Below are 13,724 nucleotides of genomic sequence, written 5' to 3'. Positions count from 1 at the left end.
TACGATCTAATGTGACCCCGTTAAATCGCCGAATAACTTCTTCACATTTTTCTTTTGATTCCATCCTATGGAAAAAAAGGAGAGAAAAAGGATTAAATTTAAGAAGAGAAAATCTCAATGAATTTTTAAGAAGTTATCAATTATTTCAAATATACAGCCAGGTGATCAAACTGCATTGTTACATATGTATCATAGATAGTCACAGATCTCCATGACGATAATAACCAGGATATCTACTGACATACAAGTTGTGACAAGATTTCCAGCCATTTGGAATATCAAATCAACTGAAATATATTTAATTCAAAGAATCAGTTTTTTTAAATCTATTTGGTCATACAATATTTATGTTTTACATTTCATTCATGCATCCAAGATATCTGATCATGAGTGTGCTGCTAATCTTTCAGACTTCTTCACTATTGGTAGAAAACTAATCAAATCAATAAAATCTGGTTTCATGGATGAAGATCTTATTTGTGAAAAGTATGAAATGTCTATGTGTACAGGTATATGAATTATATGAAAACAGTAATGTGAGAACCTAGATATCTTGTAAACATCCTGGAACGTTGGAAATCTGGAGTGAAGGCTTCAAGATATGTCTTCATCATCCATTTTTCCTAAAATGAACTAATCCCTGGACATGCAAGACGATCTTGGTTTCAAAATGGGGCAGAGTTTGAATAAATACAGAAAACAAGACATCCCCTACAAGATTAGTCTCTGGAATGTCACTTCATCTAGCCACTGGCTACCCCCTTCCGGAGCGAGAACCCGACCCGACGTCCAATGAAAACCATTTGACTCTAATCTACGCCGCTATCGAATGACAGCCAAGAATGGTTTGTCTCCGTGATTTTCCACGATGGCACTGACTAAAGTTGGTTATGAATTCTGGAGAGAGTTTCATCGAGATTGATTTCTCTATGTGGGTTCCCTTTAGAGGTGCGCAGCAAATTTACAAATGAAATGTTTCTTTGAGGCGATTCTATCAAGGTAAGGCCGGGACAGGGGGTGTAACGTGGAAAGAAAAAACTGTTGTCTGGCGTTGCGCTGCATCTCTGATGCCATTCCTAATGAACCTGGCTGGGCAATGCGAGTGGCGCGGCAATCGTTACGGGTATTTGCACATCAAAGGATTCGGGCTGCGGAATGTGACGATGAATGTAAATACCAGAGGAATGTAGACTTTGTATCCTCTTCGGTGGAATCTTGTTTTGCCTCATAGCTATGTCTCGCCATCTACCTCCATCTCTATTCCATATCTGTTGCTGGCATTTTTCCTCTCTTAACTCGACTCCTTGGTACGTCATATCCATCTTTTCCTTGTTCTAATTTGGGATATTTTCATTTGGAAATGGCTTATTTGTGCAGATTTTTCCCCTTCCACTTAACTTCTTTTTGCCCTTCCTTTCTTTTGTCTTTTGTCTATTTGCTTAGTTGTTTCTTTTTCTCTCTACTTCCTTACCATGAAAAACTTATAGAGACAACATATTCTATACTTTCTTCCTTTCTCTGTATGATTTGAGGTTCCACTTGATAGATATTTAAGCAAGATATCATTCTTATTATATCACCATGAGTAAATTTCCATTAAATACAATTATTTTTCTCTTGTCTCTACATGCTTTTTTCCTCCCTCTCTATCTGTCTGTCTGTCTGTCTGTCTGTCTGTCTGTCTGTCTATCTGTCTATCTATCTATCTATCTATCTATCTATCTATCTGCCTACGTACCTATCTATGCATCCATTCCTTATTTCGTTTTATCTTCCCAATAACCCACACCCCTCCCAAAGCCCATCAGCCCAGTCAATCCTGTGCCTCTCCGCTGGGTATCCCTCCATCGACATTGCTAGGCTCTGGTAAACTATATAGGCAAGACGCTTGCTACGATTCGATTCCCCTTATTCAGAGCATGTCCGTCTTCCATGACATGACTTCTAAATTAAACTGTTCCATTTGAGGGAAGGTAAGGAAACGTTGGATTCCAAAGGGGGCACGAGGGCCCCTTATAAACCCCCCGAATTGGAGATTGTGTCCCGGATTCTGTTGAGATCCCCTTCTGTTTCAAGTGATGGCTTTTATTTTGCTGGCGTATCAGACATTGAGGAAGCAACTCTGGTTTTAAGGTGCTTGTCAGAAAATGCTGAGATCTCTGTGCCCCCTCTCTCAAGAAATCATGTACAGTGTATCTGTCTTTGAGTTAGAGTAAAGAAAACAGAAAGGGAACGGATTCTCCACGCTTAAACTCTCTGAAGAAATGAGTGTAAATTGTCACTGTATGCATGCTGACACCTAAAGTGGTTATTATGACAAATGTTCATTTGATATATATTGTTATTGCTTCCCAAAATTGTACTATTTTCAATGGAAATTATTTTAAAGATTTTACCAATCCCTGTGAGTAATGTATAAGCTTTTCTAACCCAAAGATGATGGTGAATTCATCCTACCCCCCCAAAAAAAATCCTGGTGGGTGTTTCATAAAGCAGTTCGTAAGATAAGAAAGACTTTAAGAACGACTGGTGATCCTTTCTTTTGGTAAATGGTATTTTCATTGTCAATGCTTTAGTGCGTAAGAAAGGATCACCAGTCCAAGTTGCTCTTAACTTACGAACAGCTTTATGAAACGGCCCCCAGGATTCAATGGCATGGTAAATAAAATAAGCCCCTCCCCAGAATTTTTAAAAGATGTATAAACATTAACATTACAAATGGAGACGGTGGAATAAAAACTTCTTAGATTACTTCCTTACAGAGAGTGGGGGGGGGGGGGATGTCATGATCTCCGAAGAAAAACAGAGCAAACACATCAATTGGAGCAGTCTGTTAATTCAAGGAATTAAAGCGTAGCAAGCCACCAAACTTATCACAGTTGAAAGCATCCAATAAACCAAACTGGATTGCATGCATCAAGCGTTTGGGATGTGCATAGGCATCCCTTGGCTTCCGTGCTTGGCCAGTCAACAGTTTTTTTTTGCCAGCTGAAATGCTCCGCTGAATATCTTTGGTGCTCTCTTTTCAAGCTAGCAATATGATTATTGACACTGCCCCCTGTCTCGTATGCATTCATTTGCCATTTATAACATGCTAGAAATTTAACAAACTTGTTCTTAGAATTTGAAGAGAACCCTTAAAAAGGCGATGGCCTTTTAATTTGAAGATGAGGAAAGATACAATCATACAAATTAAGAGCAAAGAGAATAATAGGATAATAAGTGAATATAAGAGGGAATCATTCTTATCTTAGGTATAATTGGGTTTGGTTGTCAGGATTAAACGAGTGGGAATGGGCGTGGCTAACGAAAGGTGCAGATATTTCACGTCTTCAAAGAACAACATTCCTCCCATCAATTATAATAAATTGATTGATTTATTTATCGAATGAGATTTGATGACTCTACCAACACAATGTGTCATATAGGCTAAGTGTCTACATAGCAGTAATTCGGAAATATTATGAAATTGACAGGAAGATAAACGTGGGATTCAATGGAAGTAGCAATGCAAGAGGGTGTGGCCATTTGATATCTACAAACCTGCCACATATACTCAATTACCAATGGACAATTCATCGATGAGGCCGACAGGGAAGACCATACACGAACCACCATGTATGGGACTACAGAGAATCATTTTCCTGGTATCGCATCAGCAATTTGCTCCACATTTTTGAAAGACTGCTATGCATGAAGTCTTTTGTATAGCATATTTTTTTTTACATAGGACTGTACATTAATTTTGTTGAGAGCTTTTCTCTTATGACCAAAAATGCTATTCAAATTTGTAAAGCAAATTTGTTCCAATGGACCAGAAGGGCGTGGTCATCAACTCACCTTGCAAAGCCGACGCCCCGACTTTCGTGCATCGTGGTATCTCTCAATATCCTAGTACTGATTACGTGACCGATGGGTGCGAGCATTCCTTCTAATGCTTTCTCGTCGATATTATGAGGCAGATTAGATATATACAAATTAGTTGGGTCTTGCTCTTGTTGCTGTATTTGGATGATAAAAAAGAGGGCAAAATGGAGAAAATTATACATGTTTTATAATGATCATGCTCAAATAATGTAAAAGAAAACACATGAAGAATAATTTGTATTACTAACAAAATAATGAGCATTTCTTTGTATGCTTTCTCAACGATACTTATGCTCTTGCTCCCTTTACGACTAAATGATGCGATGAGCATTATTTTGTGAGCTGTAAGATTTGAACTCACATGTAAAAGTAAATGAGAATGTGGAATGACTATACCTCTACTATTAAAGGTCAAGTCCACCCCAACAAAATGTTGATTTGAAAAAAAAGAGAAAAATACAATGAGCAAAACACTGAAAATTTCATCAAAATCGGATGTAAAATAAGAAAGTTATGACATTTTAAAGTTTCGCTTCATTTCACAAAATAGTTATATGCACATCTCGGTCGGTATGCAAATGAGGGAACTGATGACATCACTCACTCACTATTTCTTTTGTATTTTATTATATGAAATATGAAATATTGTTATTTTCTCGTCATTGTCATGTGAAATGAAGTTTCATTCCTCCCTGAACACGTGGAATTCCATTATTTTCACATTTTGTGCTTCAGGCAAGGAGGTCCTAATCATCAAATTCGTAAAAATTTAAATATTGTATAATTCAAACAATAAAAAACAAAAGAAATAGTGAGTGAGTGACATCATCGACTCTCTCATTTGGATGTAACTGGCTCGTTCATATAACTATTTTGTTAAAAATAAGCGAAACTTTGAAATGTCATAACTTTCTTATTTCACATCCGATTTTGATGAAATTTTCAGCACTGTGCTTGTCTGATTTTTCTCTATTGATTCAAACCAACATTTTTCTGAGGTGGACTTGACCTTTAAGTAGAATGAATATGATTACAGCATATGTCAAGACATGATTCACTACAGTATAGTGAAAGCACCAATTGCAAATCTGGCACACTAGCAGACACACAGCCACTATTTGGTTATCCATGTCAAAAATAGCTCTGCTGCCATCTGTGGCCAGTCATGACCAGTTTAAGAAGTTTGTTTGAAAACTTTTATGAACTTCCATTGTAATGAAGTTATTCATAAATGTAATGAATATTAGATAACATGAGTATTTTTGATGCTTAGAGAGTAATGGGCAATATTCAGATGAAGGGTGTAATTTGTATAATGTATGATGTAGCACTTCAATGATACTTGGGTTTTGAGTGGATAGAATGGTAATAGATACATTAAAATGTGGCTGTCTGAATATGAGACCAGATTGCAATTTGATGCCAAATAGTGCAACTTAACCCAAGCATATCTAGCAACAAATTTGGCCATCTTTTATCTGAGATCTCTCTATCAGTTTGTCATCAAAATGAAGTGTCCAACCTCATAAGAGTCCCAATCTATCAGGCCCAAATCCATTAGCCCATATTCCTTGGTCCTTATCTCGGTCAAGAAAGGTGACCCGATCTGGATCCTATTAAAAAACAAACTTTGTTTCTTCTGGCGCTGGTGTGCGAGAACTGTGTGCGTAAGGTAGTCTGGTCTCAAGCCTGAGGGGCTTTAAATCTCGTCACTCAACGAAGCAACTACTGACATCTCCTGCAACATCTGCATTTAAGCTGGGATGATTCTGGAGTAAATATGTTTCCCAAACTGGTAGCGTAGATTCAAAGATAGAAAATACTCCATGCATGGACATTTAATCTGACAAATATAGTCTAGAAACCATCAGCATAGACCTATTGATTTGGTATATACAAAAGAGTAATTTGATGAAAATATAAGCCCAACGAAAATCTGAATTCTGTAAAAAGGGAAAACATATATCTACTTCAGCAATCATGTGAAATGTTTTCAAGAAGAATGCATTCATACATGCATTTATACAATTTTTTTTTTTTGGGGGGGATATTATGAACTTTTTTGAGCAAGACTTAGGAAGCTGAGAAAAAAAATTAATTACAGAGAATATAAAAGTTGGAAATATACACCAAATAGGTCTGAAATGAGACTGTCACGGACCAAAAAGAAACAGTTTAATATTAAGTCCTGGTTTCACTCCTTCATAGCCAATGGCACGATTGATCACCTCCCGTTTTGAGGCCATTCTTTCTCAAACAAGCCTTGTCAAACTTCCCATCACCTGACCTACTTTACTGCTCAAAAGTTTGGACAGGAGGGGAAAAACTTTGAAAGAGACAAACACAGAGAGAAAGAGAGAGAGATCGACAAAAAAAAAGCGAAAGAGGAGAGAAAATCAGTTTTTGTTTTTACCGGGGTCAATTGTCTTCATTCATTCAAGTTCAAATTAGCTCGTTCCCTCCAGACTTCTACAAAGACAATGAGCTTTTGTTCAAAGCTTGTTTCGGTTGGTAAATTGCAGCCAATTAAATTTTAAGAAGGGGATCAAACCGATTCCAATTTCAACTTTGGGAATCTAGGGATTGCCTAGACTGAAAAAATTTATATTCATGACATTTCAAATGAGTTTCTTGGTATTGACTGAGCAGAGTATAGATAGATTCAGTAGTAAATGGCAATGTGAGTAGTATGTGGAAAAAGAAAAATCTGTTGCAAACAAAATGATTCTGGTTCAAATAACTTCCTTCCCAATTTTTTTTTTCATAATAAAATGAATATAGGATTTGTATAGAGCACATATCCACCTTGTTAGGTGCTCAAGGCACTCCTAGAGGCTGTTCTCACTACGTTCCTAAAACTACTTTACTGGAAACCGATTCAGGAAACCACTTTGGAAGATCGCTTTGCTAGCGTTCTCACTCGATCACACGAAAGTGGTTTTCAAAATCACTTCACGTAAAGCGCTCTTGTTGCTATGGAAACGCTCTCAGTGGGGTGACACATTTCGCGCGAAATTCGAAACCGCAGCATAGGCATTCTACACCTGTCGTGTGGAGTAGCGCGCTCAAAATGTGCGAAGATTGCTTCCCAAAGAACGGTTGTGTCCTCACTTACGCTAAAACCAGTTTAACGAGGCAAAGCGATCTTGAAAACTACATCGCGAGGTGGTTTTCCAAACTGGTTTGGAAGATCGCTTCCAAGACCGCTTTGACCGTTCTCACTTCGCGTTAAACTAGTTTCCAGTAAACTAGTTTTAGGAACGTAGTGAGAACAGCCTCCTATATTACCCCATCTAAGCTAGTCTACCGATTCCAGTGTGTAAATCTTTCTTAGGGATTAATTCCTGCTGGTACCCATTTGCCTCACCTGGGTCGAGTGAAGCACAGTGTGGATAAATTTCTTGAAGGAAAACACGCCATGGCTGTAAATCGAACCTACGTTCTTCAGATTGAAAGATGGGTGTCTTAGCCACTAGACCATGACGCCCCTCCAATATATCATGAATATATTCATCATCTTTTTTCATTATTCTCAGTTCTATCAAGTACTTACAATTTCAGAGTGTTCACTCAAACTTTGTACCCTTCCCCACTTGCCTGTTTTAGCGACGTGATTTGTGGAATTACAATCGAACATGAAGCTTAAAATAACTTCAATTACCAAGTTTTGATAAGACAACAACCCCCCTGGTTGCAAATCTTGGGGGTCTTCATGCTAATTTATGGTGAAGACAGCACAGGTCTCACGGGGAAAGAAACAAGGTGCTTTTACACCTTCCCAATCAGGAAAATACCAGCTACGTTTTTTTTTTCAAGTAGTAGTGTCACATGCATCCCCCGAAAGAAAATACCTACATATTCAATAAAAAGGCCTATAATTTTCATAATCATGAACATCTTTGAAGGATATCTGCGACGTCTCAGGATATTTGCTCTGTGAAAGCACATTACGAAAATTATGACGTTTATGAGACAACAAGATCATGCATTCTTTGTGATAGCAAATGCAAAAGTCTTGCAACCTCATGCTCGCAACTACACAACAGATGTGAATGCAAAGAATGACTTCTTGTTTATTTTGAGGTCTGAAAGTTCTTTTAATTCAAGGGAATTTTTGTGATAAGATGGGAGAGAAGTTGTCTCGACTCACATTCTACCCCTTCCAGGTTCAAAGGTCAGAGAAACAAGGGGAAGGAATGAAATAAGGAACCTGGGAATAGAAATTACGCTCAGGTATTTACCCAGAGTCTTTCGCAAAAGGGAATATCATTGGAGCTGTCGCATTGGACTGTTTTTATCCACAGAGTTATGCATGACTTTATTGAATGATTGGAATATATTCTGGTGCTGGATAGGATTGCCAATTACTGTGATTTGCATCAGCTATAGAATACCAAAGTAAACTTTTTTGTTAGCATTTCAGCGGATTTTATACCTTATTTTGGTAGAGCATGATGAAAACCCCCAACAACCCAAATTTGGAGGGAATCGGTCCATGGGGGCCTTAGATATGAATACATAATTAGCCCCATTGAAGTCAGTGTATTATTGGGCAGGTTCTAAACGTTAGGAATTCGACCAATAATACATTGACTTCAATGGGGCTAATTATGTATTCATGAGGTCTTATCTAAGGCCCCCATGGACCGATTCTCACCAACTTTGGGTTGTGGGTGGGGGGGTTCATCATATTCTATCAAAATATGATATTAAAAACGCTGATATGAGAAAAGTGAAAATTGATGCCGTCACACTTCGGTACTCTATAAGGTTGAAGTAAGATCTATGTAGATGACAAAATTCTACATTACTTTTTAAGAATGTTAACAAGAATTTCAATGCAAAGTCATTGTTTTGTTCTGAACTTTTATTAAAGTAAAATTTATCGGAAATTCAGTCCTGCATAACCAACAGGTACATGTAGGCCTACTACAAAAATACCCACACCAATACAGATTTGGAAAGGACTACCAATTGAAACAGGTATTTAAACTGTATTTAAACACTTTTCCTTTCTTCATTTTCCAAATCATGGATGAGTTGACTAAAAGAGATCTCCAAAAACCTATAAGGCAAAGTTTTCAATATAGGCCTATGCAACAATGAGAGGCAAATAATATAGGCATATGTCATGTGTTTTGTGAATCACTTGGCAATAGAATTATTGATTTGACCCAAACTATCTATTTCAAACATATCAATTTATCCATAGACCGGGAAAGATGTGATCAACTAGTGCCTACTCGGTGCATCAGTTCGTTGAATGACCCATTTCCAGCCAACAACACGGATCTGATGACGGAGGCAACTTTGGTGTCTCACTAAACAAACAGATGTCACGGAGAAGATGAAAATGAAAGGATCTTCATCGGCAAATCACAAAAACAAGGCGAGATGAAAGAAATGTACACCAAGAGGAAGAATTCCATGATAATTGAATAGTGTTCAGTCAGCGACCCCTGGCGGAGAGTTGCACTTCCTTTCTAAGCAGGAAGTTTTCTCTTACGTGTGTAACCATGGCAACCCTGGGGCATCTTCTGTGCCGTTTCTGGCGGGTGGCAGGCCAGGTTTGTCTATGAGCCTGTGTCCCGAGACCCGCAGTGCTCCTGTGAGCGCAGGTGCCCAGCGGGGATTTGTTTTCCACGGGGAGATGGTGGAGGGGAAGGATTCCAAGTTTTTTCGACGATTTTCAAGAAGAAACGTCCGACAGGTGTTCGCCAGTTGTGTTGAAATAGCTTGCCCTGCGAGTGAGTCATGGAGCTGGAACTTCAAAACTTCTTCATATTGGGTTCTAAGATGGAGATGTGCATAGAGGAAATAGAGAATGTCTTTGACAGCACTGGTCTTTGACTGTCAAAGGATCGGAACAGCTTTGTAGTGAATCCTTACAGGAACGGATCTTGTATGGTATAATGAGAATATTGAAGGAAGAAAGGGAATGGTTAGGTAAAAGATAGCATATAACCTACTGTCAATAGATAGGAGAGAGAGAAAGACAGAGGGATAAAGGGTAAAAGAAGATGAGGAGGGGGGGTGCAAGAAGGATAGAAAGATTCTAACCATGTCAGAAGAAATGGTTAAAATGCAAGTGTGAAAGTAAATAAGCTGTAAAATCAAAGAGAGACGCAATGCCCTTTTTAAAAATTTGGGTGGGTATGGCAGCACCCACAAAAAACAGACCGTAGGAGACAATGAAATACAATAAAAGTTGAAAAAGAGAATAGAGGAGAAAGTGAAAGAGATAGTATAAGTGTCAGAAAGAAGTGACAGATCACAGACGAATTCTTTAATTAGGCCTACAGCAGGGAGCCAACCAATTCTCAAAGAAATAGAAATAAAAAGAGACAGAAGCCAATAAAACACCTTTATATTTAGAGCAGACCTTCAACAGGAGTTACTACACTTGCGACAAAGCAACATACGAAACCGCACCACGTTACCTAATCCTGATCAACGGCCCTTAATATGAACATAATTGGATAAAGTCCTCCCACTGCCTGTTCATGTATGCTTCGCTTGACAACTTGTGTTGTGTAATATTGGTACACATTAATGGTCATTTGCTTCTATCCCTTAAAAAAAGACTGATATTATATAGGCCTTTTATCAAAGCAACATACATCCCCATTACTTGAAAAGAATGACGGATCTAAAATACCTAGCTTATCACCCCCCCCCCCTTTCAAAGGAGGATACATAAATAGAAAGATTAAAGTTGCTGTCCTATGAACTGCAAACATGTATACATGAATATATTGGTAGCCCTATAATAATAGAAGCTGTACTAGCTGACAATTTTTTAAATGATTGTCCAGAACCCTTAAAATACCCCTTTCATTCCAAAATCTGATGTAACATCAGGAAAAGATATACCGGTATCTAAACTAATTATCTGAAAAGTTTAAAGAACACCCTGGATGAGCTTTAGGAAGGTGTTAACACTAAAACATCAATGCAGATTATTATTACCCTTCTGACACTGAACAGGTGGTATGCATGACATATTGCATGTGATCTTAAGAGCTAGAAAGGTGTTGTTTATACACCTTACATGGGTTTTGCATCCTTCTGGTGTGTAATAAACACCAAAAAGGGCATTAAACTTGAAAAAAGGTAATAAAGAATTCCAGATCCAAATCACACCTTGTATAGGTATCAGATTTCATTGATACCAGTGAGGGAGGGATCCCAATAAATATCCGAAAACATTCCTCACAAGGCATAGTATTTGAAAATATGGATGGATCCTTGATTTTAGCCAATGATCCATAGACAATTTACATATTTTTACTTGTAGTGTTTCCAACTATATATTTCTACCATATACCTATACTAAGCATGGTGAGATTTTTTTTCAAACCATTCAAATCACAGCTAAAAGTCATAACATCTCTTTGAATTCATAACTGAATGATCTGCATGAAAGCTTCCAAATCTTGTTGACCAACATATGCAGACAATACATAGGATTTAGCAATAGCAGTACTAATAATATTGAAAAAAAAACAAAAACAAATCTAACCAAGCACTTTAAATGTGTTATGAATATTATGCCCAATGGATTTTCTAAAATGAAAAATAATGGCAGTGGTCAGTGAAGAATAGAATTTTGTGAAGTTTGGAATTGTGAAAGTGCTTCCAACTTTCCAGCTTTTGTCCTGTTGGTTGCAGAAAAAAGGAGACCGGGAATGGGTACAAGGGCCTGCATAAATACCTGGCAGCCAGCGAAAACAATATTTTGATAGAAATTGATAGCTTGCCGAACAAGAAACCTTTACTGCATTAAATTTGTACTGTTTGTAAGGCTGAGAATCTGACTGCTTTTTCCACTAATAATCGACATCATCTATAACTGAATATGTTCTGAATGTGATCATATACTTTCTTTATGAAAAATGACGACTTCTGATCTGGTATAAAGTTAGCTTTTTCATTTTTGTTTCAATACATGTTTCACCATTTTTTTCAAAAAACAAGTGTATGGAAGAACTGATATTATGTATAAAAAAGTACACTTTCTTACATTTCAAAATTCTCAAAATTGAAGTATTTTTTTTCCCAAGACAGGACCGAACCTGGGTAATACACTCTAGAAAGTGTAGTGTCAAATCTGACACCAGATGGTGTCCCCGAAGGACCACACATGAGGTATTAACCAACACCATTGAGTTTGAACACAACACCACACAGTGTTTAATTACAGCCAAAGGCATTCCGATGACACCACTGGGTGCTGAAATGACACCACAAATTTAACATCGGTGTAAAATGACTGGTGTAGTGTTCTTTGCTTTCAAGACCATATAGAATCTTACCTTTGCCATTTGTGCCAGGATATTCTTTTCTTGTAAGTCCTTGACGGCTTTTTGGGCTGAGAGGGCATTATCAAAATCAACAAAACCATAACCTGTGCGAGAAACAAAGAAAGAAAAGAATGTTGAAGAATTAGTAGTTTGTGCATTCTTTGAACCACATTAATATCAATAATTGGATAGATCCAGGGGGAAGGCAGTCAAATATAATGCTTTACATGTGCGTGACCAAATAAACGTGTTTAAAGGGGTGTTTTTCAGTTTTGGACATGGGCTGCACGTGCACTCGTTAAGGGTATAAAAAACACAGATTTTCACGAAAAAGGGTGGTTTTGAAAGACGGGTCAATGGTCAATCGCAGGGTCAAATGTAATTAGGGTATTTCTTTTTCCAAAGTTTTTTTTAAAGACTATCCAAGCGTGTTTAGGGTATGTGTTTTCCCCAAGCATTTTTCCTGGGGTCATATTCTGGTGACAAATTGTTTAGGGGCCAAAATGTGTAAAGCCCGCAAAAAAAAACTTGCTTAGGGGGTGTTTGGAAATAATTTGGTCACGCGTCACGCATGTGTACAGCAATACATTTGATTGTCTCTCTCCTGGAGATAGATCCAATATGACTGAGGATGGAGCAAAGACATTGCGATGAACTTGACCAAAATAAAGTAATTATGGGCACCTGATGGGAACAACATGCCTTGTAATAATAATGTTTATGTAGTGCATACCACTGCCAAATGCGTCCTGTGTGCTCAATGTGATGTTATTACCCTGGCTTTAGCCATGCAGCCTTTTACAGCGCACAGTGGCATTTCAAGGAATAAATTCCTGCATGGCACCCATTTACCTCACCTGGGTTGAGTGCAGCACAATGTGGATAAATTTCTCGCCGAAGGAAATTAAGCCATGGCTGGGATTCTAACCCACGACCCTCGGTTTCAAAGTCAGAAGACCAATCCACTGGGCCACAACGCTCCACTGATGACAATGGTGCCTTGAGAACTCAGCAGAATGGATGTTCGTGCTCTTATAAGTTGCATTATTTTCCCTTCCATCATGAGTAAAACTAATATATTCTCAAAAAGGAGTCTATTAAGTTTGCTTTAGTCTCTTAAAAACATGTAAAAAATATTAGAAATGCTGTTATAACAACCACAAACAACAATATGCTTTTTTCCCCCTGGCTATGGACTGATACGAGATGGCAGCTTAAATATATTACCTCACTATCATACATTGAACCTCTCTGGAACAACATTATCTCCGTGTATCGCATTCACTGGCTGTTCATTTACAATAATCTCTCCAAATTCTACAATCCCTGAAGGGCATTGCACATCATCCGTCACACCTCGGCACAAATACAACACCAACATTCATTCAAATTTAATTTTCCAAAATTAGCTTCTCGGAGCTCATTTTCGGGGCAAAATCCATCACCCATATCAAATTCCTATGTTTTGGAGCAGAATAAAAAAAAAACATTTAGTTTGTTTGAACATAAATTTACACCTGGCTGGCTCCAAAGCGATAAAGTCGGGGAAAAAAG

The 13,724-nt window shown here is 37.9% G+C and overlaps 1 protein-coding gene across 6 annotated transcripts in view; it reads right to left on the bottom strand.

The window, feature by feature from the left end:
- The window catches only part of LOC121426200 (RNA-binding motif, single-stranded-interacting protein 2-like), a 28,508-nt gene extending 16,234 nt beyond the window's left edge, over window positions 1–12,274 (bottom strand). For all 6 annotated transcript variants that reach the window (XM_041622407.1, XM_041622406.1, XM_041622409.1 and 3 more), the window contains exons 1-3: window positions 12,183–12,274; window positions 3,841–4,001; window positions 4–65 (exon numbers count right to left, since the gene is read on the bottom strand). In XM_041622407.1, coding sequence (XP_041478341.1) covers window positions 4–65; window positions 3,841–4,001; window positions 12,183–12,191 — 232 coding nt within the window. In that variant the 5' untranslated portion in view covers window positions 12,192–12,274. The remainder of the gene's footprint in view (window positions 1–3; window positions 66–3,840; window positions 4,002–12,182) is intronic.
- Window positions 12,275–13,724: the final 1,450 nt, after the last annotated feature.

The sequence above is a fragment of the Lytechinus variegatus genome, chromosome 13 (assembly GCF_018143015.1).
Source record: "Lytechinus variegatus isolate NC3 chromosome 13, Lvar_3.0, whole genome shotgun sequence".
NCBI lineage: Eukaryota > Metazoa > Echinodermata > Echinoidea > Temnopleuroida > Toxopneustidae > Lytechinus > Lytechinus variegatus.
The sequence above is the reverse complement of the archived record's forward strand: the minus strand, read 5'-3'. Positions and strand labels throughout refer to the sequence as shown.